The sequence below is a fragment of the Oryctolagus cuniculus genome, chromosome 3 (genome assembly GCF_964237555.1).
Source record: "Oryctolagus cuniculus chromosome 3, mOryCun1.1, whole genome shotgun sequence".
NCBI lineage: Eukaryota > Metazoa > Chordata > Mammalia > Lagomorpha > Leporidae > Oryctolagus > Oryctolagus cuniculus.
Window position 1 is genome coordinate 110,894,603 of NC_091434.1, and position 18,240 is coordinate 110,912,842.

The 18,240-nt window shown below is 42.1% G+C and overlaps 1 protein-coding gene across 15 annotated transcripts in view; it reads left to right on the forward strand.

The window, feature by feature from the left end:
- The window catches only part of NCKAP5 (NCK associated protein 5), a 1,120,879-nt gene that overhangs the window by 1,046,928 nt on the left and 55,711 nt on the right, over nt 1–18,240 (forward strand). For 14 of the 15 annotated variants that reach the window (XM_051849622.2, XM_051849623.2, XM_051849620.2 and 11 more), the window contains 2 exons: nt 5,657–5,971; nt 8,426–8,562. In XM_051849622.2, coding sequence (XP_051705582.2) covers nt 5,657–5,971; nt 8,426–8,562 — 452 coding nt within the window. The remainder of the gene's footprint in view (nt 1–5,656; nt 5,972–8,425; nt 8,563–18,240) is intronic. The other variant, XM_051849629.2, reaches the window with a different exon arrangement.

The window sequence follows — 18,240 nt, forward strand, 5'->3', positions numbered from 1 at the left end:
ATGAGAGAGCATCTTTTCTCTTTGTAGCTATTGATAAAGATGGCAATGTTGTGTGAAGGAATATACTATAAAACAAGTTTGGAAAAACCATAGTCATCCCAGTTAAGAACAATATGGTTTAAAAGGGAGCAACTCCAAGTTCTGTGTAAATGCCTATAAAAAGCTACTAATCTCATTTACTCACTACAAATATCCCCCAGGAGCTTTGCATGGAACATAGTTTTCAAATTACAGTTGGTGCTGGTGTCAGATGCCATGCCAGCATTCAGCATGGCATCTACAATGTCTGAGAATGGTGCCACAGTGGCTTTCAGTAGATCTGGGAACTTCAGACCTGGTAATACTGAGAGGTGGCTGCAGGGACTGAGAAAGGTGCTCAAACAGCATTCTACTGGCTGTCTTTTGTCTTGGTCACCCACTCTTGTTCTAAGGACTGGAATGTTCTGAGAAATCTAACTTTAAAATAGTAGTTGCACATAGTCTTAGCCCTCTGGCTATCGGAATTAATGAAGTCTGGCTGGATGGAAAAATAGGTTTAAAGAAGGAAGCCAGCTGTTTGCTCTGGTTGCTGGGGACAGAACAAAAAGCAGCAGATCGAGATTTTACAAGAAAAAATTCACATCAAATGACTAAAGTCAGTGAGTCAGTATAACAATGATCTGTTGTTTTTCATCCATCCATGCATTCTTACCCATCAGTGAAGGCTGACTATGTGTCAGGTGATGACTGAGTACTGGTGATGAAGAGGGACTCAGAGACCCCCTCAGACTGATGCGTATAATTTTACCATGCTGTGGAGTAAAGGCAGTGATAGCAGCAGCAATGGACTTATATCAGAATGCAGAGGAGATTAATAAAATCCAGTTCTGTACAAGAATAGTTACAGTCTAATAACACTTATTTTGAGAAATGCTGCCATTTCTGAGTAATAACAGTGTGCCTGTTGGAAGCATTGTGATGGGTGTATCAGATACTTTGATACCTCTATCATGAAGATAACGTGATCTGGTTTCCAGATGAGGAAAGCAGCAAGGTCACACTTGTTGGCAAGATGAGTGGGGACTTTATATTGAAACATTTCTCCAAATGTTCCTCTTCACCAACATCACACACAGAGCATCACCAATGGTGGCCGCTCATCCATAAGCAACTCATTTCCTTCTCAGATACAGTAACTTCCCTCCTTACTGAAGCCTGATACCTAACCCAAGCTGTCTCAGCATTCTTCCCCAAAAAGGAGGGCCTTACAGAAAGTCCTGTGTCTCTTGCTAAGAGACTGATCACACATCCATCTCCTTGCATGCCAGATATATGCAGGATAAGCAAGTAAAAAGTTCCTAATTATGTTGTTGATGTGCCCTAAATGGATCACAGGTGTGCTGAGATGATGACCCCCCCCCCCCCAGACCACAGGTCCCCAGAGGTCCTGGGAGCTGTTGTTTCCTTCAGTGAGCCTTATGTTTTCTGTGTGAGTCCTAACTAGAATGGGTGGGATGCGGTACCCTAAGTCATTCATGTAATGCCTTAGACTTTCGGTGGTGATAAGTGTGAGAAGTTACCTAGAGAGATAGATAAGATGAAGGTAATGGGACAATGGAGACAGGTGAGAAGGCTGGCCAGGGTCAACAGTATAATTGGCAACCTAGAAAGAATGGCACACACTTAGTCCCACAACCTAGCCCTTCAACTAATTTGCAAGGCCCTGTTGGCAGCTGCACCCAAAACCTCAAACGAGGGCTCAGGCTTGTTGAGAACTAGACTAAGTCCAGTCATTGAAGATGCAAGGCAGGCTTGCTCTTTTGAACTTTCTTCCTCCTACAGCCATTTAATTATTTTGTGAATTCTTATAATTCTCTGAGGAAAAAAATTGGCTTCAGAAGTACAGTATCTACCACACTTTCAGGTTACAATATTTTTATGAACTGCAAGAAACTAATAGTGCTTTAAAGAAACTCTATAAAGCCAGTGTCAGCATTTTCCATATAAACTCTGATTTCCCAAGGTTTTTGCATTCTGGAGAAATTTGCTTGAGGGTGAAAGTCTGAGCCCCTGAATGTCTACACCTCATTTCATAGGAAGTTTCAAATAAGTCATTCACATTCAGTACATTTGGCATCTGGAATTTTTAGAAATAAAAAATGGCCTTAATAGCAAGTGGTTTCTGAACTCAATGTCAGTGCACACAATTCTCAGAGAATCATAGATTCTGGTATGGGAATCCTATGTGTTGAGGAGAAAGGAAAATAATTGAAGGGGACAGGGAACAGGAAATGCTGGTGTCCTCTGAAGATGGCCAGACTTAGACTTCCTTCACCATTTTTTCCATTGACCCTAAATCCCTTCCTTCTTTCTGTCCTATATCCTGCAGCTGCCCCATGGTTTGTGTTGTGGGCCAGGAAAACGTGTGTGCTTTGGATTTGGAGCTTATCCCCAAATAATCACTGAAAAGGCAGCCAAAAATCTTACTTTGCCTTTGGAATCCTCATTTTAAGGGACTGGGTTAAGTACTCTCCAAGCCAGGAAAGATGTAGAGGGAAGAGACAAAGCCAGAAAAACACAGCTCTTGGAGGCCATGCTTATCAACAAGCTGAGAGGCAAGGTAAATCTTAAGAGAGGGAGGAGTTACTACCTGATTGTAGGTCTCAGTAACTTTAGAGATGAGGGTGTGTAAGCATCCTGCCTTGGGTCACATGGTATGTTGGGATAGATGCCAAGATAGATGCCTGGAATATTAACAGTATATTTCAACCTCAGAATGAGGGCCCAGGAACCAAGCTAGATCTCTGGGAAGTGCCAATTCCAAAGGAAAAATTGGATGCCTTTGCCTTGCAGCAGGGGACCACATATAATATTCTGCTCACCTGACTGCCTCAGTGGCTATCAACTAAGTGGATGTCCCTTGAATTTACCTGTATCCTTCAGGAGAATGAGTATATGTTGGTGGTTAAGAGCATTGTCTTTATACTCACAGAAGTTTAGTTTCAACTCCAGCTTCTTTATTTTATAGCATATGGCCATGAACACATTGCTTAACCTTTCTGAGTCTTGATTCTTCAGTTGTGAGTGGTGGTAATAATTGGTACCTTAGAGAGTTGTGAAGATGAAGAGATGATATCAAGCAGTGAACTCCTGGTTGTTGCAATAAACAGCAAAACCACTGATGGTTCATCTTAAAAGAAAAGTTGTACCACACTGCTGAGCACTCCTTTTTTGAGGTATACATGTCAGAACATGCGCAGAGTAAATCATTAGGGCCAGTGTCCAGAGGTACATGGGTTCTAACATATCTTAGATGTTACATCCTATAAATCTTAAATTTCAATCCCAAAAGACTGGATCATTTCTGATGAATTCTGCTTCCATGTAACTCTGACATATCTGAGACTTCAGGATTGTCCCAATATAACACATCAACATACTAAACCTGAAGAGTGTTGTATGGCTACTTGAAAATTAAGAAAAAGACACAGAATTTTGAATATTGAGTTCTTTTTAAAACTCCTCTGACAACTTATCCCTATTCAGACAGCTGATATTTCTCAAAAAGGCTGTTCTATAACAATTAAGTCCCCTTAGTTGAGAAGAAAATGAACAAAGGTTGAGAGTAAAGATGACCAAATGGAGACCATAAAACCAGTGGGGCTAAAACTTAGTCCTGGAGTTGGTGTTTTGCATACGGGGTAAAACCACCACTTAGGATGCCCATTTTCCATATTAGAGGGCGTAGTTCAAGTCCTGGCTGCACTGCTTCTGATTTAGCTTGCTGATAATGCATCTTAAGAGGCAACCAATGATGACTCAAGTGGTTGGGCTGCTGCCACCCACATGGAAGACCTAGATGGAGTTCTGAGCTCCTAGCTTAGGCCTGGCCTAGCCCTGAGTGTTACAGGCATTTGAGGAGTGAACTCTCTTTTCCTCTCCTTCTCCCTTCAAATTACATGAAAATAAACATTTTTTTTAAATAAATAAAATTTAGCCTTTTGATTCTGGGAAAGAAAGGCAACTCTCAGGCACAGCTCTACTGAATCACACAGCTACAGGCTTCTACAGCTAAACTATCAAACTCAGAGCTGATGCCATATGCTATGGCTAGATGGTACAATACAGAGAGAATGACACCTGTATCTCTGTGCTAACTATCCCTGTGGAGACTAAGGCCTCTTCTTTTTCAGTGGAGAGTTCCATCTTTTAAGTACTTCCAGAACCGAGTATCGAGCCTAATGGAACCTAGAAAAGCCAAATATGTTCCTACCTCTTACCCCTTTGTTTTTGCCATGGCATTAAGAAGCTTCAAGAATTCTCATAGCAAAGAGATTTGCAGGAGGAGGTAGGGAATGGCAGATTCTGAAATCTGGATACTATTTTTTTGAGTTTGAAATGAGATTCTGTACAAAACATAGTTAGGGATGAGCTACTTGCCTAATCAATAGCTACTAGTATGTAATGAATGTGGCCATTCTGAATTCTAGGGATTTGATGGTAAACATATTTTAATCCTCACAGCAACCCCTATGGAGAACCTGAGGCCCTGAGAAATTAAGGTTCTTGCCCAAGGTTTCATACAGTTAGTTGTTGCCAGAGACTGTACCACAAACCACTGCTCCATAAAGCACTAAAAAGTGGTAACTGTTGAGCTTTTGATTCAAGGATCACATCACAATCTATTATATTCCTCACCTTGCCTAACAGATGCTAAATGGTATGTCTTCCCAGTGCTAGACTTTGGAGATGCTTATAAGATGGATCTAGGAAGCTTCTCTCAAGATGGCCTTATGGACAGAAGATCTTGTGGATAACCAGAAGATATTGAAAGCTGTCTCACTGGCTAGGATAAAACCTAACACCACTGCAGAAATTAAATATGTAATGATTTCTCAGATATTGTATCTATATAAAATTTTCTAAAGATGGGGCATAGTTAATATGTCACATATGTGGTGAAATCACTTTAGTTTAATTCTAGAGAATAGTGGGATCCCTAGACATGACAAAAGAATATAAAGGGTACTGGATGAGTTTCATCATTGTACTAAGTGTAAAAGTGTACTAAGGATAAAAGACATGAAGTGGCTCTGTGGTCATCTTCATAATGTATCAAGTGGTGCTTGGGTCAAATGAAGCTCACATGATAAGTGATGTTACAGTGGGTAAGGTACGCTTTGAGATGGCCCTTTCAGCTGTGAATTGCTTATCATCCCAAATTAAGAGGCCAGAGGTTTAGTCAACTGCTCGTGCACAGTTACCTTTGTTAGGACATCACTTCAACGTGTTATGTGTGCTCATTACTCATGTTATTTCAGTTAATAAATTTTATCTGGTTGCAGTCTCTTGATTCCCAGGCTGAAATAAGGGTGATCAAAAATAATAGTGGGTCTCTAATAATGGTTTGTTTCCTATTATAACTCTAGAGAACTATCCAGGTTTATGTGCCTGTTACTCTTATATCATGTGAGGGGAATATTTTCATACTCAAATGTCCATTTTGTGTGCGTCCCTGGAAATTTGCTATGTCACTAATATTATTTCTAAATATTTATTGTTTTTCTTGAATTTTCCCTTCTATGTATCTCCTTTTCCTCCCATCATACCCTAAATACCCATGATCCTTTTATTCTTCGATGTGAGCCTTCTCTAATCTTCTGTTACTCTGTCTCAGAATCAAACTGCCAGATGAGGACATTGGACAGTGGGATTGGAACATTCCCACTCCCAGACTCGGGAAATCGCTCCATGGGACGGTACCTATGCCAGCCAGACTCCCCAGAGGACACTGAGCCCCTGCTGTCTCTGCAGCCAGCCCTCCCTGCAGCTTGTTCCCTCAGAGCCCAAACCCTTGAACGAGAAGTGCCTTCCTCCACAGACAACCAGCTCTCTGCAGAGAATACAATTGTTCACTCCACATCTGACCCCATCATGTTGGCCAGAGGGGTGCGACCTGTTCAGAGTTGCCTCCCCAAACCGGTCTCCTCAGGTAAAATGCCCATTGCCTCTCAAACACGATGTTTTTCTTACCCATAGTAATGCACTTGCTGAGACAAATGGAAAACTTGTGCCAGGAAGTAAGTCAGTGACCTCTGCCCCGTGGAAATGTGGGGTGGTGAAAATCCCTGTATGTCCTCCACCCAAAATGGAAAACAGCATGGGTAAGGCCTTATTAGCCTGTAGTATTAAGGATTGCATGTGCATTAAATAACACATAAACACCTTTTTAATTGACATATAAATTGATTAAAAGAAAACCCATACAACATACATTCATGGGACTTTATCTTCTAAAATTTAAAATGGTTTATGATGGTCCTATTGAACACAGACAAGTTTAAGCCCAACACATAAATTTAGCTGAAATGCTATTTGCCCTCTAACCAGAAGCATATGTCTTTGGACTTATTCCTGGTCTTTTTCAAATATATTTATATGTTGAACTATAAAAGACTTAGTTTTATATATCAGCAGTAGATTGTGCAATAATGGGGTAGAATGGAGTGAGTCTTTGCATTGAGGAATACTATTCTTAGTCACAGGCAATTGAAACAGGCTTTCATGATTACAGACAGGCCCAGGCTAAGGGTCACCATTTCTTCGTTGTTCTCTCAAGATTAAAAATATTTATTGCAGCCTAAGATGATACTAAATAATGTTAACTTGTATGTCTTCTGTTACCTTTCTGATGTGCGTACACAATGAACTAGAACTGCAGATTAAACACTTTCATTTCTGATTTGATGATTACAATAGAACTGCAAGTGGAGATTGTACCATAGGCTTCTAAGAAATTAGAAAAGAAGGTTTTTAATTAAACATCTTTGAATAAATTTGATCAGTCTATTCCCATGGTGGAATTCATCCTGCATATAGTAATACCAATTGCCAAGAATGTTTCGTTATAAATTTCTGCTCACTCCAAGCCAAAACTACATTTTCAAAAGCTGTAAGCACAATATTTTTAAATAAATGCACCGTTAATTAATGACACAGCCTCCAGAGAGTCCGGGGCAAAATCTTAGTTATAGATTATGTGCTCCATGCCTGGATAGTCACTTGTGTAACCTCAATTCAGCAGCGGGCTGCTGAGTAGACTCCATGATTAAACACTGTCATTATAACAAATTGAATAGAAACCACAAGCCTTGAATTGCTTCATAAGAAGAGAGGAAGGAGATTGCTCTGATCTCGCCACTAAGAGTCACTGCACCTGGTTTCTAAGGGTTGTGTCTTAATTAGATTGTTAAAGAAATTTTAAAAAACAGAATAAGGTAGAAGTGAGGTGAATATAGTGCAGGACATTCTGTCGCCACCCATCCTGAAGTTTCCTGTCCATCCAATGATATCTGTGGTCAGAGGTAGGGTCAGTTTGCCAATGCTTCTCTTCTCTCTGTGTCCACATATGTTGAAAGTTAAAAAATGGAGAAGAAGCTGGAGCTAAAGGAAAATAGAATTACACTGCTTTAGAACAGTCGTTTCCTGTGCAATATATATATATATATATATATATATATGCTGTTTTTCCGCTTATCCCCATATCAAAGATGTAGGTAACTATAAAAGCCTCATGGTGCTAATAAAAATGCAGTTACTTAGCTTCTGCTCACAAACAAAACGCTATGGAGAAGTTGTCACAGCGTGTTCCATTGATAATCATTGAAGCGATCTTCCTTCCTGGCATGGCAAAGGCATAGACTCTGCGGGTTAATCTACTATTATGGGTAATGGGGAAACTTCGTTTAATCATTCTCTGATAATTACCCTTGCTCCTCAAAGCCAGCATAATCCAGGAGCTTGTCAGAAGCACAGGGGCTCAGAGCCCACCACACGCCTGCTGAATCAGCATCTGCAACTTAACAAACGCTCAGCTGATGCGTGTGCACAGCACAATGAAGCTTGCAAAGTCTTGTCCTGAAAGATCTCTTAACATCTCTGAGAAGTTTCCCAGACAGTATTATTCAACATGAGCTTAGGATGTGTTCTAGGAAAATACGGATTCCTTACTCAAATACATTTTGGCAAGGCTGCAAATTTGAATCCTTTCTCTGGAAACTACGATGATACCCATTAGCTCTGAGGGATCTGAGAAGTCTTTTTAAAGAAAAAGAAACCTGCTTGTGATCTGATGTATACAGTTACCTGAACAGTAGCCTCAGTGTTTTGCAGATGTGTGCCCACTGAATCCTTTCTGACCTGAAAAGTATTTCAACATTTTGTAAGAAAGTGATCCCTGGACAGTTTGCCGTAGGGTCTCCAAAGCAGGCATCTTTTGTAAATATGGAGGTAACACAATCTTAGTGGGGACACAAAGGCAGAGACCCCAGTTTCAATATGTTCAGATCTCTTTATGATTTCTGAATGTCTCTCCCTCCTCCCTCCCCAACATCATAAAAGGCTCATGAAAGCTGGTTTATGACTTCTCATGTGTTTCCCCACTTAGGAAAAATTGGTTCGCAAAAGCAGGATGAAGCAGAGCCAGGGCCCCAGACCTGCTCGTCATTGGACTATGCCAACAACTCAGTGGCAACAGAGCCGCTTCCAGACTGGAGGAGTGAAAACACTGCCTCTGAGACCCAGGTAAGGGGGTACTGATGAAAGGACACCATCCACCTGCTGCTGCTGCTGCTGATTGTGAAAAGTCAGATGCTTAAATGCTTTGGGGATAGATCTGCATTGGTTTATTGAATGCACACCAAGGCCAAAGGCTCGCTCTTTTCCATGAATTAGTAAGAAACACAGTGGGTTATTGAGGAATCCAAAGTGCTTCTGGCCTGCACCCAGATCTTGGGGTGTATATGCTCTCCCCTCAGTCATATATCGTGAAATAGATGATCACCCTCCCGTAAGGGCACCATTTAGAAGTATTCCCCCCCAGCTTTTTCATTACCTCAGCAATGACTTTAACATGTACTTTATCTCATGAGATAGGGAAAGCAGACAAATTTCTGTTCCATTTTAGAAATAGTAGATTGACGCTCAGAATGGTCAAATGATTTTCCAGGGCTTGTGAGACCTCTGTGTCTTCAGTCCCTAGTGTTTTTGCGGTGGGTTCTTCTTCAACCCCGTGACAGCGCACTCAGGCCCCCTGATGTGTGATGGGATGTAGGGAGGAGCCATGACTCAAGGGCCTTTGCTCATCCCACAAGTGTTCCTGGGTACCCTCCAAATTATCCCGTCCAGCTGGCTGTGTTGACCATATTCAACCTGGTGACTGTTTCTCTACTCGTCCTGGGGATAGCCCACTAGAGAGATTTCTGGTCCTTCCTTGACCCTTCCCACTTCTGCTGCCTTTGGCTTTCTCATCAACATCAAGAACCCCAGCACTATAAGTTTCTGCCCGACTCTGATGAGGATGTGAGATGCCCCATACCCAAGGTGGCTGACCCTTCTCACAGCCTTGAACCACTTCACTATGGAAAGGAGCCCATATGGACCACTAAGGTGAGGAGATCTCTGGGTTCACAGCCTCAGGTTGCAGTGGAGAACTCCACCCTCAGAAATGTGCTGGCCTGTACTGAGAGTCCATGGAGAGGTTACGGTGGAGCTGAGGCTGGAATGGGGCCTCCCTCTGAATCCCACACACAGCACTTGGGATGGCCGCCTTCACGGGACATAGGTCTGAGAGGCCAGGGAGTAGACCATTGTGTTCTATTTTGCCTTGAGTTAAATATAAAACTGTTAGTACTCCTTTGAATCAGTAGTTACCAGAGTTGAACAGGCACCCGCATCACCTGGAGGTCTTCAACTCTTGCTGGCCCCACCTGTACCCAGGGTCTGATTTTGCATGTGTGGAGTAAGGTCTAAACCATTCTGACACATTCCCAGAGGATGCTGATGCAGCTGGCCTGGAGAACACACCTTGGGAAGCATTACTACCATTCCCCCAAGGGACTCTGAGAGCACTCTGGGAACTAGAAAATTGTAAAAAGTCAGAAGACACTAGAATTACAGGGTTGAGAGATGTTGGTGGAGAGGAAGGGAGGTTCAGAAACAATAGTTGGTGGCAGTGACAAAGGAATTTGAATAATTTCAAGAAAGTTAAAAAAGTTACTCAGTGCTGGCCTTGAGAGGACCTGTCCCCTCTACATGTGATAGCTGGGATCCTCACATAATAAGCGCTTCTGCCAGTAGCATACACCTCTCTTGGGTCCTCTTCTTTATCATCTTGTACAAGTTCACCTACTGGTATTCTCCCCTTGAACTGTAATGGTCACCACTGTGGCTGGGAACTCAGAACACCGCCAGGTAAGGAATGTTTGGAGCAAGAAGTAGCATTGTAATGGGGCTCAGCACAATGCCTGGTATAAGTAGTGTTTGTTGAATAGAGGTGTGGAAGAATGTATCTCCATCCAGGAAGTGTTCCTGGAATTGTTTTTGAACTGTGGACACCAGAGGCAGAAGACTTGTCATTGTTTAGGGGCATAATCTCTGCTAGAAGACTGGTACCTCTACTGATAACCCCAATACCTCCAGACTGGTCCCACAGAATCAAGTTGAGCACCTCTAGAACTTAGCACACTGCTTGGCACAAAGTCAGTACTCAATAAACACTTACTGAATGGGTGGATGAATGAGTAAATAAGGGAATAAAGGAAATATATACTTGAATTCATAACCCCAGCAGAAGGAGCTTTATACAAGCTTATACAGATTTCAACAAGTTTGTGGAAAAATGGAAGTTAAATTTAAGTATATTGGTGAAAAAAATTTTGAAATTTGTCTGTAGTTCTTTTGTAATATGCATTTTATGAGAACTTTTTAAGACCCCCCCAACTATGCATGGATTTCAAAATATTGCCCCAAAATAAAGCTGTCTTCAGTTCAATTTTCCAGAAATTTTTCGAAATGCCTTCATATCCTAAAATGTGTTTTAATTCCCAAGCAAAATTTTTTATAATTCCCAACTAAATGACATTCTCCCAAATAGTTTTTAAGAGACTCATCCCATAAGTATGTACTTGAGCTGTCTCTGATAAACGAGGAATAATAGACTCTAACAAGGCAGTCTACAGTTGTAAAAGAGAATTCCAAATACCCTCCCAAATCAACAAATTACAGTTGCAGTTCTAGGTATGGTATGCAGCATGTGTGCACAGAGAGGAAAGTCTCGGATGATAATTACAGCCACCTTGGCAACACCAGAACACACCACTGACATTCCTTGGGGAGTCAGGCTGTGTATGCATGTGAACAAGAGGACAGGCTGAGTCCTTTACCCATGAAATGCCAATAGACTCACAAATTATGTAGTCAGCAATTACTTTCCCCAAAGCTCCTGTTCTTTTGGGGGCTGGAAGAAAGATATAAACTACTAGGCAAATATTTCTTCCTTTGTTCCCAAGGTTCATGCTTGATACTTGAAAGCCAATGATGATATCAGTTAACTAAATAAGCCATTAGGCTTGAAACAGCAGCTCATAATGGGCACTTAAGAAAAATAAGACCCTGTAAATAACTGTACAGAGTGCAGAGCAGGTAACTGCAAGACCTTCTTGAGCTGGGCAAAGGCAGAAGGCCTTTCAGCAGCCCAGATAATTGAGCATACTTCACCAGTTCCACAGGAGGCAGAGGAACCAGCAAACCAGAGCTCCCATGGGTGGAGGGTATGCTTGGGCGTGGGAGCAGAACTCTGTGCTCACAAAGACAGCCAAATGCACACTATTTCACATCCTCATCAGACACTCTTTTTTGATTTGTGTGAGTGGTCAAGGACAGGTCGCCAGAGTGTGTACATACTCGGCCAGAAGTGGCAGTGATGGTCAGAGTGACACAGACTGTTGAAATAATGGTGTTGGAGTTGGAAGGGGACAGTTAGCAAAAGCAGTGTAAATAACACATGGGAGTACGTGGCATTTGTGGGCTCCTCTCTCAGGGAAGTCACTGGTAATACCTCACCGTGTTCGGGCCCCTGCTTATCTTGATGTTATATTTTAGCTCCATGTCTCTCTTGAGATCTCAGTGTCTGGTATGTACAGGAGATTATGTATGAAATTCATGATGTTGCCGTGCATTCGTGAGGATTGTTTCCAAATCTGGCATCGCGAACACAGCTTCCAGTTGCACTACTTCAATAGTGAAGGAGTGACAATAAAGAGGACTTTGTTCTTAACCACAGACGTGGGCAAATGAAATCATCCAGTGAATCATAGATGGTGTTTTCCAGGCTCTGCACTAGTGCCATGCTAGGTATCTCTGGACCCATCTGTGCCATTGTGAACAAGTCTATTTGGGAGGCTGATGATCCCTCGCTATCATTCTGTTTTTATCAGAGTTGGTAGTAGAAAGCCATCAACCGGCCGGCGCCGCGGCTCACTAGGCTAATCCTCCGCCTTGCGGTGCCGGCCCTTGCGGTCGGGGCGCCGCATTCTGTCCCGGTTGCCCCTCTTCTAGGCCAGCTCTCTGCTGTGGCCAGGGAGTGCAGTGGAGGATGGCCCAAGTGCTTGGGCCTTGCAGCCCATGGGAGACCGGGAGAAGTACCTGGCTCCTGGCTTCGGATCAGTGCGGTGCACCAGCTGCAGCGCGCCGGCCGCGGCGGACATTGGAGGGTGAACCAACAGCAAAGGAAGACCTTTCTCTCTCTGTCTCTCTCTCTCACTGTCCACTCTGCCTGTCAAAAAAAAAAAAAAAAAAAAAAAAAAAAAAAAAAAAAAAAAAGCCATCAACCTAGGGATTTAGAAACATAGTTTTTTCAGATGGCCCTTCCTTGTAGAACTGAAAATGTGATCTGGAATCTGAGTTTCTTCTTATCCCTTCGAGATTTTCAGACATATTTTAGTGATGCAATGCAGAGTCATTATTTTCCTAGTATCAACTTTTTCACAAATATTAACTTGGAAATTCCATGATAAAATGATGATTTCCTCTCTTTCAAAGAAGGCTGATATTTTGCTTTTAGGAAAAATGTAATCTAGCAACCATGAATTTCCAGTTTTTGAAATCTTTGCATTGTAACACTGTGTTGAGGTTAAGAATGGCTTATCAGAATAGCCCATTAATCTGAAGCCACCACCTTGTTCCTTCCTTTTTATGAGTCATTGGAGAAGCAGGAAAAATGATTCCATCATACAAAGCCATGCTGTCTTAATCTGTTTTCTGTTACTCTAACAGAATACCTGAGACTGGGCAATTTATAAAGAAAGAAGTGTAGGTAACTCACAGTTCTAGGAGTTCCAGAACATGGCACTGGCATTTGCTTTGCTTCCAGTGGAGGCAGAAGCAAAAGGGGAGTAGACATGTGCAGGAGAGAGGGGTGGAGGAGCTGACACATGCATAACAACCCACTGTCACACAAGTCTTTGTTAATCCTTCCAGGAAGGGGGATCTGTCATGATCCAAATGTCATTTAAAGGCCCTACCACTTGTCAACACCATTACTATGGGGACCAAGCCTCAATGTTAGTTTCATGCAGGCAAATCATATTCAAACCATAGCATTTACCAAGCAGAAAGTGGTGAGTACTCCTGATATTTTAGTTTTTGTGGTCCAGTAGTCTTTCTGTTGTTTGTCAATGTCCCTATGAATGTGCCAGGTGAAGGAGAGTTTTTCTTATGGGCTTACCCAATGAAGACACTTAAGACCAGGCCAGCTCCCAGGCCAAGCTCCTTCCTTGAACTCATTCTAAGTCCATAACAAATAACCTCAGCTGCCCATCCAAGAGCAATTACCAGGGCCCCTTCCAGCTTTACAAATCTATACATCCAATATTGAGCTAATATTTGTTGAAAGTTTTCCTGGATCAGCTTTCTAGCACCAAGTAAATGGGCAAAGATCTTTGTGAGACAGTCAACAATGGCTATAACAAACAATCAAATCTATACAATTGGTTCAGAGGACCTAGTGACAGAAAAAAGACAATGTGGAATTGAGTAAGGCAGAGCAGGAGTGCTGGGGCTGTGAAGAGATGGTGACATCTAAATGGAGCATTCAGAGCAAGGCTCATTGAGAAGGGAATTTTTGAGCCAAGGGCTGAAGAGGACATGATCAGGAGGATGTCTGATAAAAAGCATTCCTATAATAGAGGAGCCTTAAGACAGGAACCCAGAGTCAGGGTGCAGTGGGAGGCCAGAGAGGCTGGGCTCTCTGTCAGAGAGAGTAGATCAGAAGACTGACAATATAAAATGGGATGAGTGAAAGGGCCAGAACTAATAGGACCCAGGGCTTAGCCTCTACTCCGAGAGATGTACACAGGGGCTTTGGGCACCTTTGAGCACAGGAGTGGCATGACCCGAGATGTTTTCAAGGGATCATCACTCTGTATGCCATGTTGTAAAGACTAAAGAAGTAAAATGAACTAAGAGGCTGCTAACAGTCATCCAGGCAGGAGACCTTGGCAGCTCGGACCAGGCTGGTTGCAGAAATCCAAGTGAGCAGATGCCTGGTAGACCTCCCTGCAGTGACGGAAATTTTCCATGTCTGCAGCATCCAGTGCCAAAGCCACAAGCCGCACGTGGCCTTTGAAACACTTGAAATGCAGCCAGTATGCATAATGAACTGAATTTTTAATTTAAATTTTTGCTCTAGTTCTCCTAAGAGTCCTCACTTAGGCTATTCTTTTTTTCTCTTTTCAATTTTTTTTTACTTTTGATTAATTTATATATGAATAGATACACGTGGTTTACTATACCTCACAGTGAATGAGGATGGTCTGATTGCAGATCTAATTAAAATACACTGCAAATCAATGGTAAACAAGAGGTGGCTGTAAAAGAGTAGATCAAGGATGCCTGCAAGGCTGGGGTCCTGAAAGGGCTTCAGTTGCTCCCAAATAAAATGGAGGAGGCCAAGCCTGGGGTTTGGGGAGGCAGATCATGGTTACTGATTAGGTGTGATATGTTGGAGGTGCCATGAAATCTGCAAGAGGAGGTGGTGAGTGGGTGGTAGACTAAGGCATGTGCAGTTCAGTAGATACGACAGCCTGGATATGTACATTTGAGTATCCTCAGCATCTGGATGGCAGTTAAAGCTGTGGAACTAAATGAGCTCAAGAAGGAAGGAGAGTAGATCAAGAGGGCACTGTATGTTCCCACCTTGGAGGTCAGGGAGGAGAAAAAGAGCAGCATGGAAGAGGAAGCGGAAGTGAGCTGGGCTCAGGGGAGCATTGTGTCTTGAAAACCAAGTGAAGAAAGTATGTCGAGGATGCATTCCATGATTCTGTCTATGCTTGTTATAGGATGGGCATCCCTAATCCATAAATCCAATATCTGTATTCTCCAACATCCAAAGCATTTTGTGCATTGATGTGGTGCTACAAGTAGGAATTTGCACCCCTGAACTCTTCTGACAGATCACAGATCATAGGCATACTAAAGATGCTGTATAAAATTACCTTCAGGTTGTGTCTATAAGGTATATTGAAATATAAATTATTTTCATGTTTGGGCTTAACTCCCAACCCCAAGGTATCTCTCACTTGTGTATGTTTAGGGTCCAAAAAAAAAAAAAATGCGAAGTCTAAAGCACTTTTGGTCTCAAGCATTTCAGATAAAGGATGCTCAACCTATGTGGGATACAGTCTTCAAAGTCCATCCTATTCCTGCTCCTCTCAAGGAGGTTCCAGTGGGGAAGGGAAGGGCCAAGGAAGTAGGGCAGAAGGAGGAAAGGTCAAAACACAGTTTGGAAATGTCTTGGGAAAGGATCCAGGTGAAGACAGATTGTCTGATTCCAAATATGAGAGCCCTTGGGTCAAACAGAACATGCTTTAGGGTTCATATTTTAAACTAGGCTTGTTTGAGTCGTACAAAGCAGCAAAGAAGCATGGAGGTCACGTCTATGGGTTCAGGTGAATGGTAAACTTACTCATCAAGCTTATTTTTTCCCATCACCTTGCAAAATGAGGTGCATTCCAGCCTAATGTTTCCCTCTGTATTCAGACTGAGTATCATACACATGGATACATTTCTTGAAAGTATTTATATACGGTATTTTTAGTGAGCCTGCATTTTGACTGTGACTTTGATTTTATAGATTGATTTTATAGATTTTATAGATTCAGCAGCCCTGATCTAAAAACACAAAATCTGAAATCCTCCAGAATTGGAAATTGTTTAAACACCAACACAATGCTCAAAAGTGTTTGGATTTTGGAACATTTTGGATTTAGGACTTTTGAATTAGGGATGTTCAACTTGTAGTTACTTAGTTCATCCCATTCCCTCCAGAGAGCAGGCCTCTCCTTGAAAGTTGCAGATGTGTTTTGTCCTGTAGTGTTAACTTCTGGGCAAATGTTTGTTTCTGGAGAAGGTTCCAAGGTACAGGGATCAGCTTAGCCAGCAGGACAGTCCTTGTCTTGATCAAGGCCTTTGCCCTCAGCCTTTTTTTTTTTAACTTTTATTTAATGAATATAAATTTAAAGTACAGCTTATGGATTACAATGGCTTCCCCCCCATAACGTCCCTCCCACCTGCAACCCTCCCCTTTCCCACTCCCTCTCCCCTTCCATTCACATGAGGATTCATTTTCGATTCTCTTTATATACAGAAGATCAGTTTAGCATACATTAAGTAAAGATTTCAACAGTTTGCTCCCACACAGAAACATAAAGTGAAAAATAATAGATGATTTTTAAAAATGATGATGAAATCAGATCAGACCTATTGTCATGTTTAATCCCAGTGAGAGTCAAGTTGGGAATTGATAATTTCTTTTTTTTTTTTTTTTTTTTTTTTTTTTTTTTTTACAGAAGATCAGTTTAGTATACATTAAGTAAAGATTTCAACAGTTTGCACCCCCATAGAAACACAAAGGGAAATATACTGTTTGAGTACTCATAGCATTAAATCTCAATGTACAGCACATTAAGGACAGAGATCCTACATGAGGAGTAAGTGCACAGTGACTCCTGTTGTTGACTTTACAAAATGACACTCCTGTTTATGGCATCAGTAATCTCCCTGTGCTCCAGTCATGAATTTCCAAGGCTATGGAAGCCTTTTGAGTTCTCCGACTCTTATCTTGTTTAGACAAGGTCATAGTCAAAGTGGAGGTTCTCTCCTCCCTTCAGAGAAAGGTACCTCCTTCTTTGAAGACCTGTTCTTTCCACTGGGATCTCACTTCTCACTCACAGAGATCTTTCATTTAGGTCTTTGTCTTTTTTTTTTTTTTTTTTTTTTTTTTTTTTTTTTTTTTTTTTTTTGCCAGAGTGTCTTGGCTTTCCATGCCTGAAATAGTCTCATGGGCTTTTCAGCCAGATCCAAATGCCTTTAGGGCTGATTCTGAGGCCAGAGTGCTGTTTAGGACATCTACCATTCTATGAGTCTGCTGTGTATCTCGCTTCCCATGTTGGATCACTCTCCCCTTTATTTATTCTATCGGTTAGTATTAGCAGATACTAGACTTGTTTATGTGATCCCTTTGACTCTTAGTCCATTCATTATGATCAATTGTGAACTGAAATTGATCACTTGGACTAGTGAGATGGCATTGGTACATGCCACCTTGATGGGATTGAATTGGAGTCCCCTGGTATGTTTCTAACTCTACCATTTGGGGCAAGTCAGCTTGAGCATGTCCCAAATTGTATATCTCTTCCCTCTCTTATTCCCACTCTTATGTTTAACAGGGATCACGTTTCAGTTAAATTTCAACACTTAAGAATAACTGTGTATTAATTACAGAATTAAACCAGTCCTATTAAGTAAAACAGACAAAAAAAATACTAAGAGGGATAATGTATTAAGTTGTTAATTAACAGTCATGCCCTCAGCCTTTAAAAGTGGACTTGTTGGGGCCTGTGCTATGGCTCAGAGGGTTAAAGCCCTGGCCCGTAGCAACGGCATTCCAAATGGGCACCTGTTTGAGTCCCAGCTGCTACACTTCCCATCCAGTTCTCTGCTATGGCCTGGGAAAGCAGTAGAAGATGGCCCAAGTCCTTGGGTCCCTGCACCCATGTGGGAGACCTGGAAGAAGCTCCTGGCTCCTGGTTTCAGATCAGCGTAGCTCTGGCCATTGCAGCCATCTGGGGAGTGAACCAGTGGATGGAAGACCTTTCTCTCTCTGTCTCTGCCTCTCTATAACTCTGCCTTTCAAATAAGTAAATTGGGGGGAAAAAAGTGGACTTGTTGCCTAGGATATGTCATTGTATGCCCTGAGGAGCTAGCCCTGGAAAGGCCTGGCTAATGATGGTGCCCCAAGAAGGGAAGATGTTGTGTGGAGACAGATGGTGGTCATGGCCCTGTGTGTGTGTATGTGGGTGCTGGCTTACAACAAAGCCTCTGAAGGGCCATTTAGCATGGGTGCAGCACAATCACCTTAGCCGG